Source organism: Schistocerca piceifrons, chromosome 3 (assembly GCF_021461385.2).
Source record: "Schistocerca piceifrons isolate TAMUIC-IGC-003096 chromosome 3, iqSchPice1.1, whole genome shotgun sequence".
In the NCBI taxonomy this organism is placed as follows: domain Eukaryota; kingdom Metazoa; phylum Arthropoda; class Insecta; order Orthoptera; family Acrididae; genus Schistocerca; species Schistocerca piceifrons.
The window spans coordinates 228,985,344-229,005,050 of record NC_060140.1 but is presented as its reverse complement, the minus strand read 5'-3'; the positions used below and the strand labels follow the sequence as shown (position 1 = coordinate 229,005,050).

The window sequence follows — 19,707 nt, the reverse complement described above, 5'->3', positions numbered from 1 at the left end:
TCTGAATTCTTTAGACTACTGCGACAGATTCGTGTGAGTATATCTGAAGAAAACTGTTCCAATTTAAGTCCGCTTCTTCGCCAGTCACCAACAGTAACTTCACCGACACCATATTCGAGAGCGAGTTTTTATTTATTGTTTATCCTTTGTCAAGTCATCTCAGTGCTTCTAATTTTAGATGCAAAGGCACAAATTCCTCTTTTTTGTTACAGCACTCATCCTTGTAAGGTGTACAACAGAACACACAGTCAACAAACAAAACGGCACACAACACTGTACAGTACAGGTACTGGGAACTACAGCAGTGGGAACTACCCCAGTTTTGATCGGTAGCAGCCAGGGTATTTCGTGCCATACTGACAACAGATGTTCACGCAACAGGGCAGCGAGCTAATCATCGGTGTTGATTGCATTGTTGTCTGCTTTGTCACTGAGCTGTAGTATCTTTTGCAATGATGTTTTCATTATTTATGTCAGTAAAAAAAAGAAAGTAGATCGTTGCAACCTTTTTAGAAAAGAGGCTCGGATTATTGGAAAAACAAACTATCGAGAATCTACTGTACAGAAACATTTTCAACACTGATGAAACTGGTGTCTTATAATTTACATCCTGTAAAATTAAAAAAAGCTGAAGATAAAATTAAAGAAGGGTAGCAAGGCTATTGTGTGTAAATAGTGATGGAAGGAAGCCTTGCCTCTACAATGAAGTCCCAAAACATAAAAACACTACTTTAGACATACGAGTACAACAGCAAACCCTGGAGATGTCAAATCTGTACAACATTCAGGCATTTAGATGCCACAATGGGTACAGCAGGAACGAACTTGGCTTATTGACCTATGACCCATATATAACACACACACACACACACACACACACACACACACACACACACACACACACAAACAATTTCTGAGGAATGTACATTTTGCCAAATACGGAATAGCAGTTGTTCAGAAGTCAATGTCATTCTTTGAGAGGAAGGAAGTGATACTAAGCCCTGTACAGGCTGTGCATATGTTTACTGGTGCCTGGAATTCTGTAACACAACATGCACTGTTAAATCATTTCACAAAGGACAGCTGTGGTATATTATTTGCAGTTGAAGAAACATTGTTCTAGAAGTAGGATGGACTAGCAAAACCAATACTTCTGAAAATTTAAGATTCCAGGACATTTCTATGATGATAAATGCCCTGCCCCAACTTCCAAACCTGAATGGTGCAAGTTAAATACTTGTAAAGGAACACAGGACAATGATGGAGGGGGGGGGGGGGGGGGGGGGGGCATTGCATCAAGTTTCACTGCTGCTGTGCACAGAGAGAACACTGTATGAATTTCTTCTTCTCTTTTAATGTAGATGAATCAGTTCTAACTTATCAAAAAGCTGAGTGACAATGCTCTCACTAGAATGTTAGAGGATAAACAAGACCCAATTTTTAAGAAAAATAAAGGATATGTTCTGTGAAAAGTTTAATAATTTATATTTACAGCATTTAAATTTGTACATATAATATTTGTAATCAAACAGCACTTATATGACCTAAACCTGCTTTAGTTTGATTCTGGGTAACACCTCCCATGCAGTCTGGCAAAACCCCATTTAAGGGAACCCTCTGACTTAAGAAAAAAATGTATGGGCCACCACAGATTTGTTACAAAGGAGTTTTATTGTATTTTGAACATTATGGATATTATGAAAGTAAAAATTATCAATATACCGTAATATTACACACAACTGAGGAAGACAGGACTACAAAAGTTGAAGATGAAAAAGTAATTGTATTTGGCAAAGATAAATAGCAAAGGATATCACTATCTCGCTTGTCATAACAGACAAAAAATAAAAGACAGCTAGTGTAGGTAATAAAATATATCGTCTACTGGGCATGTACCTTAATTGCTGTGTCTTTGATAAGAATTTTGCAGGCCAAAAGAATAATTTTCACTGGAAGAAAGTTCACAAGATACTTTAGTTTTTGTTACCGATATTGACCTGATAGAAACAAAAATGGTCATTAAAAATAAAACCTTTTTAATGGCCATAACCCAAATAGATTTTCCGATAATACACCGGCACCAGTCTGCAATATTGTTCACACTACGTATCCAGTTTTAAAAGAAATTAGGTTACCACAGTTAAAGAAACTATTAGGTCGGTGAAAGTATTGTTAGGCTCAATTTCTGTTAACTGCACTTACGCAGAAAAACAAGTAACTTATTACTCCCATATACTATTATGACTTTCAAAATTCACAAATACGTATTAGCAAGCCATTAATAGGTAAGGAATCTTTGAAGTCACGAGTTACAACAAAGTGCTTATGGGTATACTAAATATTTTGTGCTGGAAAACTCATTCAGGTGCAATAGCAAACAGGGACCAATTAAACTGTAGAGTAACACTAACAGGCATGACAAGTGTACCATATAGTGACAAACCTGTTTATACCTGTTTATACAGAGTTACATACATTGAATTTTAATTGTACTTTTATATAAAAAAGCACAGTGCAACTTTTTTGTTTCAAATTATTGTTCCTGTCATATTCCTGACTCCTGACCATTCCTCCTGGAACAACCCCCACAACCCCCAGTCAGCACTGCAATAAACAATTAAGCAGTCAGAACAGATGATCAGATATTTGAATTCTGCTATCCTTATTGTAGTACACTGCAAACAATGAAGTGTTCACCAATGGCCACATTTTACTGCTTAACCCATTATCAGCCAATTTTTTTTTAAATTTAATGTCTGAAAAGTAAGAATAGTTGTTTTTAAAAGTACCAGTGTATTACTATAGAAATTTGTGACACTGGAAAAACTTGATATCAAAATATGCAATATTACCATCAATGCAAAACTATATCATCACAAACAAAATAAAAACGTTGTGATATTGTCTAGTCATCATAAAAACAAGTTGTCATGTACACCAACATTGTTAACTGCCATGTTTATATTTTGCTTATAATATGCACATCTCCATTTTATTTGGCACAAAGTAAGTTTCCTGGCTCTAGTCTCACATCTGTGCTCATCTAATCCCCAATCGGTTTGCTTCCTTGTGGACCTCTACATTTTAGTGCTGATCCCGTTTCCTTCGAAAGGTATCTCATAACTATTCTCCTTCAGACATACAAAAATAAGAAGAGCTCATTTGGTTGGCAATTTGGTTTACCACACAGATGTCAATGAACTGTGTGAATAACAGCTGCCATCACCACTTCTTTAGCTTATGATATGTCGCATTGCACAATTTCTTTTTTCTTTGCCCGCGAGTATCTTTTAGCACCACTCATACGACTAACACTAGTTTAACATGTGGCTACACATACTGGTTTGTGGTCTATCCATTTCACTACTAGAACTTCATAATCTTTGTCAAACATGTAGTTACAGAAGCTTTTTCATTTTCTTTAGCTTTTTGTATCAAGCAAATGGCATGCATTAGTTCTTTTATTTTGCTCTTTCCCAATGTAATGAATGTGCCGATACTGATGTCAAAGAAAAGCATGTGATTCAGGTACTTCAGGAATACTGCAGATTAGCTTGTTTATTACCATTGCAGCTAAAGGTTCAGTTTGCAGTCTAGTCACAGTATGGTGAAAAATCAAAAAGAAATCAAAGAAAACAACTGGAATCTTACACGAATTTTTATATCCCAATTTGATAGGCTTTCCCCTCACAGAACATCTGTACCTAAACATCTGCCATACTAACATGTCATCAATTGACAGGTCTGAATAACATACCTAATTTACAAAATTCCTCCTTCGGTATACAGCCTCTGTTTTTACAACTTGTCACTTCTGTATTTTGAAGTTTTTCTGGCAAACAGATTTGGCTTTGATCTGTAATAGTAGTCACTACTTCCTCTTAAAATTTTCTTGAATACGAAGGGCACTTATTTGCTAGACATTCTGCAAAAAAATGTTCACTGCTCATGTATATCACTCACAATTGAGGTCTGTGGGTGTGCACCAGTTTTCACACCATGTATCAGATCAGTAACATTAGTTGCATCGCTTTTAGTTAAAGTCCTGCTACACATTTAACAGTACAGTCTTTTCAGTGTTTTCTTCAATGCCTTCATTTTATTTCATCTGCATTGGGTGGAATAATTATTTTAAATCATCAGCTTCATCTCCATTTACTTCATAGCTCTGTAGTTGTTTAGAACTTTTACTTGAAGTCCCCACAGCATGTTTTTATATGAACAGAATCCTAACCCTGGAGAAAATCTCATACAATGTAAAGAAATACTGCAACATAAATAGTTTTTAAAATACTATGTGTAAACAGGCATATACAGAGAACATAATGTGACTTGGGACATACAAAATACTATATTTACAATTTCTTTTCTTTTTAAAGCCACCTTTTATCTTCAGAATAACAAATAAAAAAGGAAACTGGTTTTTGAAAAGAAACCTTTAATTTTTAAAATGTAAGATTGATCTCTCAATTACCTAATATTTTTTTATCAATACATAGGTCAAAAATAAATTGCCACCTGAATCAACTAATTCTGATTAAAGTTAAATTTTGAAGAGCTAGCAATTTTCCACATTTTGAAATCTAAAAATTAAAAATGGCACAGACAAAAGTTAGTATCTGCACTATCCGTTAGTAGGTGTGCGTGAGCACACGTATTAAGTGTTAAAACAAAACTTTTGTTCCGATATGGACTGATCCCTTATTTTCAACACTAGTGATCTACAGAACCTTTCTTCCATCTAGCATTACTCAATTACGTAGTTCAGTAATTGTGCACTATTTACCACTTTGGATAGCCCCTAGAGAAAATGGGAGAGATTGCAAAACTAATGTTAACAACAACAACACAATACTGAGCATTCTTAGGTTTGCTCACAGACAATTTCATGTTTCCGTTTATCTGCAATGTCAATGTAAATGTGACTTCAACAATGAACACTATCTTGAAAATAATGGTGTAACTGCATTATTTGTTATTTAGGTGTACCATGAGGAATACCAATAATCTACTCAATATTCTGAAATAACTGATGCACGAAATTGTTAAAGCAAAGAAATGCCCTAACAAGAGACAGCAATTTATCAAATCCCACATCATCTAAAACCTATGCAATGTAACCACTTATGCAGGAATAATGCACCCATTTGTAACTGTATTAATGTGCTGGTGCAAGTTGAGGAAAACTACCTGCTGCAATGCTTTCTGCAATATTATTAAATGAAAAACCTGGCACCCTCATTTACCATATTTCAATCATGAATGGCCTCACCTTACTGGAGAGGCAATTACAAAATTTGATACCTCAAAGTCGTACCCGCTTCCTGCCACCCACCCGCACTAAACACAGACTCACTCGTGACTGATCTTTGCTGCTGCATGCTCCCTTACCAGTTCATTATGACAGTGCCAGCTAATGCTGTGCGTTTCCATGCAATATCAAATGTTCATACATGGTTTCAGTCTTCTGTGGAATGGTGCTGTGTTGTGCATTTGGTTGTGAGCAAGTGCAAGTGTGTAGTGTTACTCCGAGCTGTGTGCATGAAGACATTTTGTATCTAACTTACTGAAGATTTTTTGCTAATCTGGTCAATAGTGAAGAAGAGAGGAAAATTGTAATTTTACATAAGTTCATAAAATGACAAAATCCTGTTTTTCCAAATAGACTGCATTCCATATTAAAGGGTTAGTAACATTGGCAGAATCTCTAGATGGGTGCATTGATTCTCCAAGAACGGGATACAAATTAAGATAACAGAACTTGACAATTTTTGAGAAAATGTTAGTGTGTAGAACTGTACTTCAATACAACAACAGTAGAGTATCCCGATGGCTAGATAAATACAGTGATCTCTGTGAAAAAAATTAATTATTCTGGCCCAGAGACCTCCTCCTCAACCTTATTTGAGTCTGGAAGGATAATGGGCATACATTTTTCATGTAATGAAGTGACACTGCAGCAGCAAGAATGTGTGCTGAGGAGAATAGTCTTGTGTATTTCAAGAAAACTTTGCCTTCACAAAACCGCATTAAAAAGTTTTACTCAACTTCATGGCATTGAAGACTCCCAATTATCCCTTGGTCCATGGACAAGCGTAATATTTTGCAGAACAAAGTTCAGGATGTGCTGGACAGTTGTCAACAAGAAACCACTGTCTTCTAAGTGCCAGATCTCAACATCTTATTTCAGCTTCCAAGAGATAGGTCACACAATTTTATTAGCACTGTAGTGCACTAGGTGTTTGTTTACGTACCACAGGCAATTTTTCTTCTCAGTTCTGATTTATCAAGCGTCAATTTAAAGAAAATGCCAATCTTGCCTATGCTAACGATGTCACAGTCTATATCCCTCAGGAATTCGCCACACTGCAGTGTGGATTGTTTCAGTATTCACATTGTTCCCTTCACTGCTCACTTCGTGAAAAGTAATGCCATGATTTTGTTTGAATCTGTCAATCCAGCCACTGCTGCACACAAATTCATCTTTTAATTTCTAAGAAAATTATTCTGCTTTCACTATAAGGATAGGACCTATTAATTGCTACACTTATGCTACCCTGTCACTTAAACCACTTGAGTAGCACTTCATCCACATTGCCCCCATTTAGCTTTTCGGAACTACTAAGTTTTAGATCCATTTTGTTCAAACATAGTAACAATTTTATCCTTGTTCTTCCACATCGCCTGAACTGTGGAATTTATGTTTATGAGGCCAAATTGACGATGAAAGTCACTTTTTAGCTTCATTCTCTACTCCCTGACTCACTCTTTCTTCCACAGTTAAAACTTGTTTTTTCATGCTGTTCTAAAATGTGTGCACTTTGTAACAAATTGATATGGAAACTGACAAGTGCACTGTTGACAAATTCTGTTATTGTCACCACTACTGTAGTACGAATGTGCTAGGTTGACGAAGAGGTGAGGAGTCTTTACTACACCTTTTGGTCATGGAAGGACAGAAGAATATGCCAGGTTGCCACATTACAACACACTTCCTTTTATAGTATATTGACTCTCAGAAAATCTTGTAGCTAACTAAGGCTGAAAATGATTTTATGTACAAGGCACAAGCATATACATTTGACGTATTAAGCAAGGATCAGAAATATGTTCCTCACGAGGAATATGGTCGTGCGCAGAAATCATGACGATATTGATAGTTTGTCATTGTAACCAATGTTATAAGAAATGTCAGAGTTCCTTTTTTCCACCAGCCGAAGAAAAGATTTTTGTCAATGTTTCTCACAATTTTAGTTTTTATTTTGCTTTTTGTAGGAGCTGGCAATAATTTTCTATTGCAAATGCTGCATACTGTTCCACACTAAAATAATTATGTTAAATATTTATTTCATAATTTTTACTAACATCTGACATTGTCAAACTGACAATGCTGTAGGACAACAAGAAGACCTTTATGGGCTATAGCTAACCTCTTTAAGCACTACAGCAGTCAACGTTAAGTTATACGCACACCTTTAAACTATCAAGTAAATTAACAGTTCTGCACAGAGCATTAGCACTGTGAAGGTGGCTAAGAATAGTTTATTATTAATTCAACACCCAATACACGCAGTACCGCAAGGCATATTTTCACTATTAGTCAATAAACAAAGAACATATACATAAATTTTATTATTAGGATATTAATAACCTACTTCAGCTATACCAAAATTACAACAATCCCCCAGATCTCCAAAGACTAATTAGAATAGTGGCTTTCAGTTTAAGCAAATTTCTTAAGATCACAATTCCAAGATTAAATGAATTTCGATTTCTAAGACTAACACTAATACCATTCATTTCCTCCTATTCAGAAATTTCATAAATATAGTTATGTACAACACAAGGATATATCTAACAAATTTAACTACTCTGTTCACCCACTGTACACAACTTCTCACTCCTACTGCCAGTGACATACCTGAAGATGTTTTTGCAGTGTTCCACTGGTAATGGGGGAAGCTAAGTTCTTGAATGGGCAAAGACACTTTAGAAGCTCTGCTGGAGAGAATATTCAGATATGAAAACTGTCACAGGAATAATCCAGTTTAGAGGCACATGCTTTGATACACTTCAGATAATCATTTGACAATACTGACAGAGTGCTGTATGTAACAGAAGTTTTAGATATTCCTAATAAATTTAACATCCTTGTGGAAACTTCTCTGAGAACACCAAAGTCACATTAAGATATGGACTATTTTATCAAGTACTTTGACCACAAGAACTATAGTACAAAAGGGAGATTCACTGCTTTGGAAAATATAGGAAATGTGGACATCAATACAAGGGGAACCTCCTGTACATGGCTGTATGACAACGTAAAGCCAAAAACAAGAGCAGCCTCTTTAAAGAGCTGCTAGAAATATGAACCTACAGATAAATGAATAGGAAACTGAGTATATAACAAACTAAGGTTATCCTAATGAACCTTGTTTAAAGAAACTCAAGTCTAAGCTGCTGTTCAGGAAAACTAAAAGTTATGATGTTTGAAATTCTAGCGAGGGCAGAGCTAACAGACTGTGCTGAAACATGGACATCAATGAAATGCAATGAACAAGAAGTTTGCATATTTGAAAGAAAGATCTTAATTTTTTGAGCCACTGGAAGAATTTGAGTTGAGATTACATTATGAATTACATAATAGCCTAATCTATATAATTTACCGGAGATGTTCACTTGCATACAACAGGCATTATATGCATGAAGATCTAGTAAGGGAATAATAATGAAAATATTCAATGCTGTGCTTAAAGGAAACAGAATCCGAAGTTAGGGTGGGAGGAAGATGTCAGTGGACAAGGAAAATTAGAATTCAGCACTCAAAACAGAATGAAGTTAACCACTGAAGGCCTAGGTTCAAATCGCTGTCATGGCAAAGGTGGCACATGCTTACCAAATGATATAGACCAAGCTGGGTTCTTACATTTGCTCTTATCGCACCCCTGCAAATAACTGTTCCAACTCATTTTCCAATTTTCATTGAAGTATCCATAAAGTGTGTATGTACACTCAAATATTGAAACTTTAATCAAATTGTCTCACTTAAGTATGCTATTCAGGATTTTGAATGTGCCAATTTCATAAGTAATTAGTTTTACTGGAAACTTTTAATAAAACTGGCTTGTTTTAACCAGATATGTAGACAATGGTTTTGTCTGACCTTATGGTGGTGCGAATTTAATTCGCCTGAATACTTGTTCTGCAATGGAGCGAGAAAGGATAACTGCGTTTGCTTCTTTGCTGTGTGGATCAGCTGGTTCAGTCAATCTTTTGAGTCGCCGCAAAAAGCTTTGTTAGGAAATAATTTCATATTTCATTCGTACGCACCAGCTTCTCAAGCATGAGATCGAAAAGTAATATTACGAATTTTTTTATAAATTTGGAATAGTCTTATTCTTCCATAATTTGTGTGATGTCCCCGTTTCTTCTCCTTCCTCGTTCTAACAAACAATCTTATCAATTCCGTAGCTACTGCTGCCACTGTTAAAATTTGTTCGCCGATTAACTTTACTAACCCTGCCAGAATGACACTTTTAGTTATCCCGCAATTATTTTCCGGTTAGGCGTTATTAAGTGTTCGACGAAACGTTTTCCGCATTACTTCCAGAATAGAACTTACGTGGCTGCTAGCTGGGGACTGTACTACTGGTCCTTACAAGTGTAGTGATCTGGCCTAACATTCTCTCTCACCCATTATTTCTGTCAGTTGTTTATTTCCATTGTGTTAGTCTGAATCTATGGATTTCGCTAGTAATTATAACAATGTTGATCATTCACAAACCCAATTAAAATGTGTTCAAAGATGTACAAAAACCAACAGGGAAGCATTTCAAAAATCATATGAATAATATGACTTACCAAACTAAAGCGCTGGCACGTCGATACACACACAAACAAACAAACACAAACATACACACAAAATACTGCTTTCGCAACCAACGGTTGCTTCGTCAGGAAAGTGGGAAGGAGAGGGAAAGACGAAGGATTTGGGTTTTAAGGGAGAGGGTAAGGAGTCATTCCAATCCCGGGAGTGGAAAGACTTACCTTAGGGGGAAAAAAGGACGGGTATACACTCGCGCGCACACACACGCACACAGGCAAAGAGTTTGGGCACAATAATAGATTGACAAATGTGCACTGGATGCTAGTCGCTTTGTGAAACAAGTCTTTTTTCCCCCTCAAGAATATGAACTTGGCACCCCCTTTTCCCAGTAGCATCTACTACTCAAACGTGACTCATCTGCACATGCATCCACTTTTAACTGCTAAAACAAATCGAATGTAAACAGTTGCGACTTCATGCTCATTGGAGGCAATTTGTTGTTATGAAGCACTGCATAGTCTTCCTAAATCCTTTGAAAATTTTTCAATTGGCAGACGTTTGCATGGGCACTGTGTGTCGTCGTATATGGCACATTTCCTTTGCAATTTAAGTTATTTTCGTTTTTTTCTCTCGTTTATGTCTTATTGTTGAAGCATTATTCTGCAGTAGCGGGATACAGTAATATCCTTTGTTAGAGTATCAGTTCTTACCAGTCAATTGCAAAAATTTAACTGAAAACTGAAACAAAGAAAAATTCCCAGAATTCTAAAAATATCCCAGGTTTTCTTCCGGATGAAAAAATTCCCAGGTTTTTCCTGGATGTCCCCTGTATCAAGACATGCATTCTGTCTGGTTGGCTTTTCATTAAGACAACAATAGTTCAATGACTTCAAAGACTTAACCACATAGATAACATTTTTCTTCTTTGCCCTTATATCTACGTTAACATCACCTACAACTATAATTTTATGTTTTTTATATTTGGACAACTGCAAAATTAGTGCGTTAATTTTTTTCTATAAATATTATTTAATCATCAGATCTTTGAGTTCGATATACTGACAATTAAATTTTTTTTGTGCCTGTATTACCGGCTACTTCAAATATGCCTTCAAGGCACATTTTGCTAAGGTCTACTACTGAATAACCTAAACCTAATTTGCTTCTAACAGATTGAGACTGCACTATGTGAAATGCTCCTTCTGCAATAGCTCGCAACTAGCAAATATCTCTGAGGAACACACCAAGTCTATTTCAGACTGTTTAATCCAATGTTCATTGACACACAATATACTGCAGTTAATTTTATCAAGCCAGTACTGCAGTTCATTGATTTTGCTGCGAAGTGATTGTATATTTATATGTAGAAAGAGGGCATTGTTATCAGCACAGAAAGGTGTTTTGATGTCACAAGGTCTTGCATGTTCATTTATTTTCACCAATGTTGCGTTCCTTTATTTCATTTGTAATTTTTCTTATTTCTTGACAAATTTGCTCACTGTGTTCAGTGTGCAGATTTTTCTGCCAGTCTGTTAATATCTACTGCATTGCATTTTGCATAAGTAGAGCATAATTGTTTTATTCTAGTGTTGGTTTTGCGGATTTCTTTATTCAGACACGCATTATACAAGGGGTCATGTCTATGAGGTATTGTCGCAACAGTGTTTTTCATCATATTTATGTTTAAAAAGTCCCTCAAACCTTTTATGCACTTTCCGGCCTCGTTATGAGCTACATCATTGGTACTCATCCCACAAACAATGTCACTGTTCTTCAGCGTATTCCTGTGTTCTGAGACCTTCAATAACATTCTTTGTAGTCACGTCGGGTTTCACAATGCTAGTTGCACACAAATCTATTCACTTCCTGTAAAATAGTAGCTAGCTTTCTCCCACGATTGTCCGCTAGAAAAAGCACATTGCATTTCTTTGCCTGCTGCCTACGATTCCCAGTGACTGATTTCACTGTTTGCCATTTTAATTTGATTTTCCTGTTGGATGTAATGTTCATTTTCAATGTTTACAAAGTTGCTGCTATCTTCTGATAAAACACTGAGTTTATTTGCACATACTGCACCACACAGGCGGCCATCAGATAAATGGAACACACTGTGGTTTAAAAGGGTTAGCACAACACTTAACAGTGGGCCACACACTTTCTCGATGAAAGAATAATTTTTTAGGGCCATTACTGATAGCCAGTGAAATGAGAAATGCTATAGGTTTTTGAACAACAGAATTGAAGTCATTACACATTTATTTTGTACTGATGTGTTTTTCATAAGATGCTGATCTTACTTTTCAGATCATTCCACGTCAAATCACAATAACTCAAGGATTTGTAACCCTCTATCTCAAATTTTCACAAAATTTTGCACATTTCCTTATGCGAATAACATAGGAACTTACGAAAAATCTTTTTGGTCTGAGACTATATTTTATTTTATATTGAGTCTTAACTGATGTGATATTCTGATACCTGGGCTCTGCAAGAATGTCAAAGTTAAATGGTACATATCTACCTAGATGCCCATAACTCTGATGTTTACGAAGCTTTTGATTTGGAATTTAAGTTAATTGAGGTATACGTTAACAGCTATCCAGTAATTGAAGCACTAAAGTTACAAAGACATTTTTAAAAAACATTAATGTAAGTCAATTTTCGATTTCAGAAAAATTTTGAGGATGTGGAAAAAATGTTTATATCACATCTCTCTAAACTGCTGGGGACCTGATTTTGGTCTTAAATAATTCCCTAGATTGTAAGCTTTCTAATAAAAGAATTTTTCTGGGTCTTCTGCTAACTGATATACACATCTGAAATCTGAATACTTTTGCTGTGATGGAAAAGGGTCATTTTAAGTAAGTTCATCCACTCATTGTCTCACTGCCTCAGATGCAAGGGTACCAAATTAGCATATTTAAGTATAACTCATTCTAGGCATGCAAGTTACACTTATTCAGTAATTCTTTATATACTATATTATACGATTTGTGAGTGTTCAGCCAATCACCCGCTCACAGTGATAAAGTGTTCTTAGACAGCAGTAGCTTGTTTGCAACCATTGTAGGCAGGAAAACAATGCAACAATTTCTGAAATACATTGTTGAAAATAAATAGCATGCAACAATTAGTCTATTAGGCCTCAGTTGCTCTTAATCTTTCTGTGGTGAGACAGTTCTTATCTATCTGTGGTGTGGCCCCATCATTCCACTTTAATCAACTATGTTTTAATTGCAATGTGAATTTGTGCACTATTGGAAAATTACTAAAGACCCCATGCCATTTGACAACCTATACCTTTGTAAAAACTCTACAAAAAATAGAAGAGCTGACTGAAGACCAAAGAAATTTGATATTTCTACGATCCAGTACAAGCTTTCCAGAAGATCAAGCTAGTGCTACTATATGTGAACATCACCTGTAGATACTAGTACTTACAATTTTTGAAAGTCTCTGAACTTCTTGTGATCCTTTCAAAAAACACAAACAGTTAACAAATCTATGGGATCAGTTTGCTTGTATTTGTCTGAAACATTAATTGCTAAAAGAAGCTATGCAATACCAGGCCAAAAACATGCATAACATAAAAAACTGACATCAGTGATAGAAATTACAAGTAATGCAGATGACCTAGAGGTGACATTTCACGAATCAGTACTAAAAAGTCAAAGTACTGGGGATGCAAACAAACTTTTAATGATTTGGGGTGCTCTCCCTTAAAACTTCACTATTCCAAATCACAGGAAGGCTTCATATGGCAAAAAGAAGCTAGAAAAAGTGAGGAATGTTTTGGAAAGAGAAGTGTGTCAGGCATTAGATTGCAGTGCTGAAGATTCTGAAAATAGATAAGAAGAATTTGATGATGAAATTGTTAAGAAATCCAAAGACTTTGATGCCACGATATTGTCAATGAAAGAAAAATTGGCTAATTGTAGGAGTACCTGAAAAAAATTCAAATTTTATCTTTAGCTCCATCCTATTGGCAAAGAGAAAATGTCAGAGTTCAATGTTAGTATGTATGTGGTTCAACAAGCAAGGAAACAGAACAGAAATGGGTATTTTATCAGTTCCTAAACCAAAAAGGAGGAAATTATCACTGATGAAGTGGTAAAGTTAGTCACTGACTACCAAAATGATGAATATACTTGAATGTTACCAGGAGCAAAAGAAAGTTAGCATTCATTCAGAAGAATATGTATATGCAGAAAAGACTCATCCTTTGCAACATAATGAAAGAATCCAATTCAATTTTGTTCACTTACCAAAGTGGTGTATGTTAGCTGATGCTGCCGCCAGCGCGCGCGCCCACACACACACACACACACACACACACACAACACACACACAACACACACACAACACACACACAACACACACACACACACACACAACACACACACACACACACACACACACACACACACACACAGAGAGAGAGAGAGAGAGAGACCGACCAAAATGTATAACTGCTTTTGGATGTGGACACATTGAAGAAAAACACAAAAAACTTACATTTCTTGCATGTGACTTTGAAAACTACAACTGAGTCACTGTGGTAACTATCCTGGTGATGACAAATGGTCAGAATTATTAAAACAGAAATTGTAAAGATGCTGATGATTAAATTGGGTTCAGTCAGTGGATATAAACACAGATGATCAGGAAAAATTGGTAAAGCTATTTGCAACCATTGGTGAATACATAAGACTTGTCGGTAACAAAATTACAGGCACTTAAACCACACTCACAACCACTGTGTCAATCACAACCATTGAAAAAAATTGAAAGTAATTCTGGAAAAAGCAATTCTGTTGATGGACTTAGCTGATAACTACAGTTTTGTAATTCAGAAAGAACCACCAGTTACCACTGAACAAGAGGCAATTATACAATCCACCTTTGTGATTGCTTGTATGTGGTAAATGAAGGAAGTAAATTGGTAATAATGAACCACTGCTTTATAAGTGATGATATGGAACATGATTAGGATTTTTAAATGCTGTCCATTAATAACTGGTTAAGTGGCTGGCAGAGCACTACCCAAGAAAGGGTATTATTTCACTGACGGATGTGCTGCTCATTATAAGAGCATAAAAAGCTTTAAAAATTTGTGTGAGCACAAAAATGATTTTTCTATTGATGTATTCCTTTTTGCTACCAGTCATGCTAAAACTGTGATTGTTTGAGAGGAACTAGAAAACTTATACTGAGAAGAGCTAGTCTTCAACTAGCAGATGATGCACAAGTAACTACATCAGGTGTGTACTATTTCTGCAAAGCTAAAATTGTCGAATTTTTTTTTTTTTTACTTCCTAGAGAAAGTCAAAATAGATTTCCTACACAAGAACCTAGAAGAGATTATCGACCACCCGCACAATGCCTGATACCGGGAATTTTCACCTTTACAACCCACTTTGTCTTTCTTTAGAGATTAGAAAATTAACTACTTCTGAAAAGCCTTCCTTGATTTTTTCATTCTGTAAAAAAAATCCATACTGGACATGCCCTCGTCCTCAACAAAATTCTTTTTAGCAGCTGTATATAATGACAGGTGGTACTTTGCCTTCGCCAGGAGCAGAAGATGTTTAACTACTTTTTCTCCACCCACCTGGACCACCAGTGTCATTTTTTTTGGCCTGAGAAGGAAGACTTGTTTTGTGCCTTATGAAAACATTATGTGCTGTTGGTGTACCTAAATAAACATCATTAGGCACAATGTATTACTTTAAAGAAAAAGATGTGAAGTTAAGAGAATACAATTTGCGACAGTGGATTAAAAACAGAGATGCTCTAAAAAGTTTCAATGATTGTTTCAGGGATCTTAAATTAACACTAGTGAGGCTAGAATAATTGTGCTAACTTTTTTTTCCAGCTCTGCACTTTCATAATCTGATATGAATGATATTCTGAACAATGAAGTGATATACACGAAGTACTGCGATTTCAGATTGGTGTGTCCATTTTTAGAAAACCTATTAATAAATTTATTTTATAATAATGTGTAAAATCTTGGGAATTACTTTAGACAAATTATTAAGTTCCCACTAGGTTGGGGAAATTTTATCAGCATTTTTTCAATGTGTGTGTACTGTTTCCAGACCTTGGGAAGAGAGCCATTAATTTTTTTGTATTGTTCTCTGTCACTTTACTGCTTAAATAATTACATATTTGTTATGTGAAAAAAATTCCAAATCAACAGCTTCATAGACAACTGAATTGTGGGCATTTATGTAGATAAGTACTATTTTGCTTTGACATTCTTGCAGATCCTAATTATCAGAATGTCACATCTGAACTTTTATATGAAAAAAGTTTTAGTCTGAGAACAAAAAGATCTTGCGGAAGTTCTTACATTATAAGTATAAGCAAATATGCAACGTCTCATGAACACCGGAGATGATGTGTGACAATCTGCGTGATTTAGCGTGGAATGATCCTTTCCTCAGTTCCCCACTTGGTGAAGTTTAATAAACCAATGTTTCAGAATTCTCTTGCAATTGCTTCTGCAAAACATACTAGTAAGGTGAGACTGTGTAAGCTCTGCAGAGTTTCAGCAAAAGAATCAAATTGTAACATGGCAATGAGAGAAATATGCAAGTTTTACTTAAAATTCACCACTCTTAGACACTTCTCTAATGGTTAAAAGGCCAGCTGAAAATAAATTACTGAATTTTCAGCTGAATTCCTTCGATACTAACCAAAGCCTAAGTGACCATACACCACTTGGCCACAGTATTCTGTGCACACACCAGATTCTGCCTGTATTTCCCAGTTAAAAACACACTTTTTCCTGCATTAAATAACACTGTAATTTGCCTCAGAACTGCAAAATGTATCAATCCTGTGAGTGGTAAAGTTTCATACACTGGCACAGAACTTCCAAACACTTTAGGAAACTAAACTCAGCAAAAAACCACATTTTGTAAACATCTTTGAATGCGCAGCAACATGTACCCTGCATACTTCCATATTACGAAGATGCACCGAGAGCAACATTGCGATTGTTCATTGTTTAAATTAATAAACGTAGCTTAACTACAAGTCTTCTTAACCCAAAATTTCTTTAAGCGGATGGTTCTCAAACTTAAGTTTAATTAAAATCCAACACTGTGATTTTAAACATTAATCACATATTCTCACTCATCACAATTTATCTTGCATAAAAGGACATTTACTTTGAATGTAATGCTTCTCAAACCACCATTCACAATATTTTCCCTTGAATTTTTAGAAATAGGTTCGTTTTGAGTTGCCAGAGGACCATCATTATTGCACATATGCAGCAACGATGATGTAGCAAGCCCGTGCTGTGTGTTTGCTCCAGATAAGGAATGCAAAAATTAGACAATTCAAAGCACCTAATATTTTGCTATGTGACTAACAATTTGTTTTATTTATGCTCTAGTGTAATGAGCTTCCAATCAAGTTTACATCCACACTGCACTGCAAAACGCTAATACAAAGCAACAAATTTCTTCCAAAAATATGAAAAACAGTTGTTTGTATGCATCAGAACTAAGGACAAGCTTTTCATGACTTTTCAAACAGTATAAAACATAAGGTTACTAGTTAAGCCAAGAAAACTATGATTGGCAATTTATATTCTACTAGAGAAGTACTGTCCATATAAAGCCATGTGGGAAGTTGGAATGATAAAACACGGGCCAACAGGCTATAAGTTACTGAAAAATTGCATTCTGTAAATTTAAGACAGGAACACCACTACATAAGAAATAATGTCAAGCCCACAGCTGGTACTAGACAAGAGTAGAAACATGTCTTTGGATGGAAAAACATTGCATTTCATGGAAGGCAGATGTGCAAAATTCTGCAAACGCTTTTCAGCATGGTTTTTGGGAAGCCAATTTTTCCTGGAGTACCATTACTGTGTTGTCTCTTTTTGGTTCATTATAATAGTATACGTGCCAGAAGATGAAAATTTGCACTTTAAATTCAGCGAACAGTTGAAACTGACCAATTGTGAGGAAAGAAACACTTCATTTCAAATAAATTTATGGCCTCAGCAGAAAAGATTAATAAAAGCCATATTTCTTTTGCAAACTGAAAATAACTATACTATACCATACATAGTACTCAAAATACAATGGAAGTCTTGAGTTCACAAAGAATCAAATTTTCCACAGTTAATTATACAACACATACCACTCTCTCACTGTAGCTTTTCTTCAGCTTCCCCATTTGTGTTGTCATCTTCACACGGAAGTGAATTTCATTGGAATCCTGTAACACATTTTTTCTGTTTATAAAAATCCTTTAAAGTATTTTATGAAATATCTTACATTTTTCCTAATCTAACATTTGGGGCTGAACTTACTGCACTCCAAAAGACCATTCAATTGCCACCCACAACTTCTTTACTGACAGTATCTTTTTATTGTGTATACCCTCTTCAACTTAACTTGGGGTTTATACATAGTAGTGCTATTTTGGGCAAGAAATACAATTTGATGATTACATGTACTACATTACAGTGGCAACAAAAGCATTTCCAAGGATTATTCAACAGGTTTTACAAAAATCATAAAGATTATAAAATAATCAGGTGACAATCACATGCCTAGCATTTAACTGCCTGATCTAAGATGCACAGATCAAAAGACTGACTTTTCAACTTTCTGATTGGGCAATTCCACGTCAAATCAACAAGTGCTACAACCTGACCCCCTCAGATTTTTTTGAAGTATGCATATATTACTCATAAATCATGACAAATTAATTTTTCACATTTTTCTGATGAAAAGTTACCAAGTAATGGAGCTTCAAAAATTGAAAAGATGACAAATTTTTGACCCGTGGAACCATGTTTTCTTTACAACTTGTGTTCGAATTAAGCTAGAACAATAAAATTTACTTCATTGGAAAGCTCTTTTAAAGAGCTTTTATATAATACCAAACATCATTAGTTTAATATATATACACAAATTGTTAAAAAACGTTGAATTAACTGAATTTTGACAAAGTGTATTTTTAAAATTCTCAAAAAAATATTTGTGAAAGATACACTTTACATCTACATATTTTGAAATTTTCAACTTGGGATGAGCATGGGATCACTATCAAAAGCAATTTTACGTTAAGGGTGGTGCTTTAAAAATTCGTAAAAACTAATTTATTTTAGATATTAGGCCTAATTCTCACTAGCTGTATGTTGCTGTAAAATGTGGAAATTAAAAATAACTTATAAATGACAAAAGAACGTATGTTTTATGCTTCTGCAATTAATAAATACAAAATGAAAACTTAAAAAATAAATAAAAAACACAGAAAGGTGAATACCTGAGATCAGACCTAAATTCAGTTAGTAATTACTATTATTTACAAATAGTAGTCCTATTAGTGCACTTCTTCATACTTCGAACTAATCAGTCTGTTGCACATCAACATTTCTGCACTGGATATCATATGTTCGCCCTCTAGCAGTTTGAGGGTTCACAATTGCCACTACTTCCCTACTGCTTATGGAAAGAATGTCTGGATGACTCAAATGTAAAAGATGGTGACCGTCCATGTGGATGTAAGAAACTGAGATTTCATCCTTCTCCTGACTTTTTTCAAGTACACAGGTTAACCACCAGTGTCCATTATAATCACAAGCAACATATCCTTTTATGTCTGAACGGTATTTTATCACTGTCAGAAACTGTCACCAGTTCAATTTTACTATCATCAGAGTTTGAATACTCTTATTATTTTGTCCTTGCTGAAAGGAATAAAAGTGTGAAGTTTTTGTGTCCCTACAATTTTGCAGCATTTCTCAATTCTCTCCATAAGTTTCATTTCTACATTTTGGTGATCTTTAGTAGCATACTTGAAGTTCATTCCGTCTATGTTATCCTTGGCAAACATATAAAGTTGTT

General features: G+C 35.3%; 1 protein-coding gene across 1 annotated transcript in view; it reads right to left on the bottom strand.

Annotated features, from left to right (window-relative positions):
* Window positions 1-19,707, bottom strand: part of LOC124788206 (small ubiquitin-related modifier-like) — a 36,334-nt gene that overhangs the window by 7,195 nt on the left and 9,432 nt on the right. Inside the window, exon 3 of the mRNA XM_047255383.1 lies at window positions 17,993-18,070. Coding sequence (XP_047111339.1) covers window positions 17,993-18,070 — 78 coding nt within the window. The remainder of the gene's footprint in view (window positions 1-17,992; window positions 18,071-19,707) is intronic.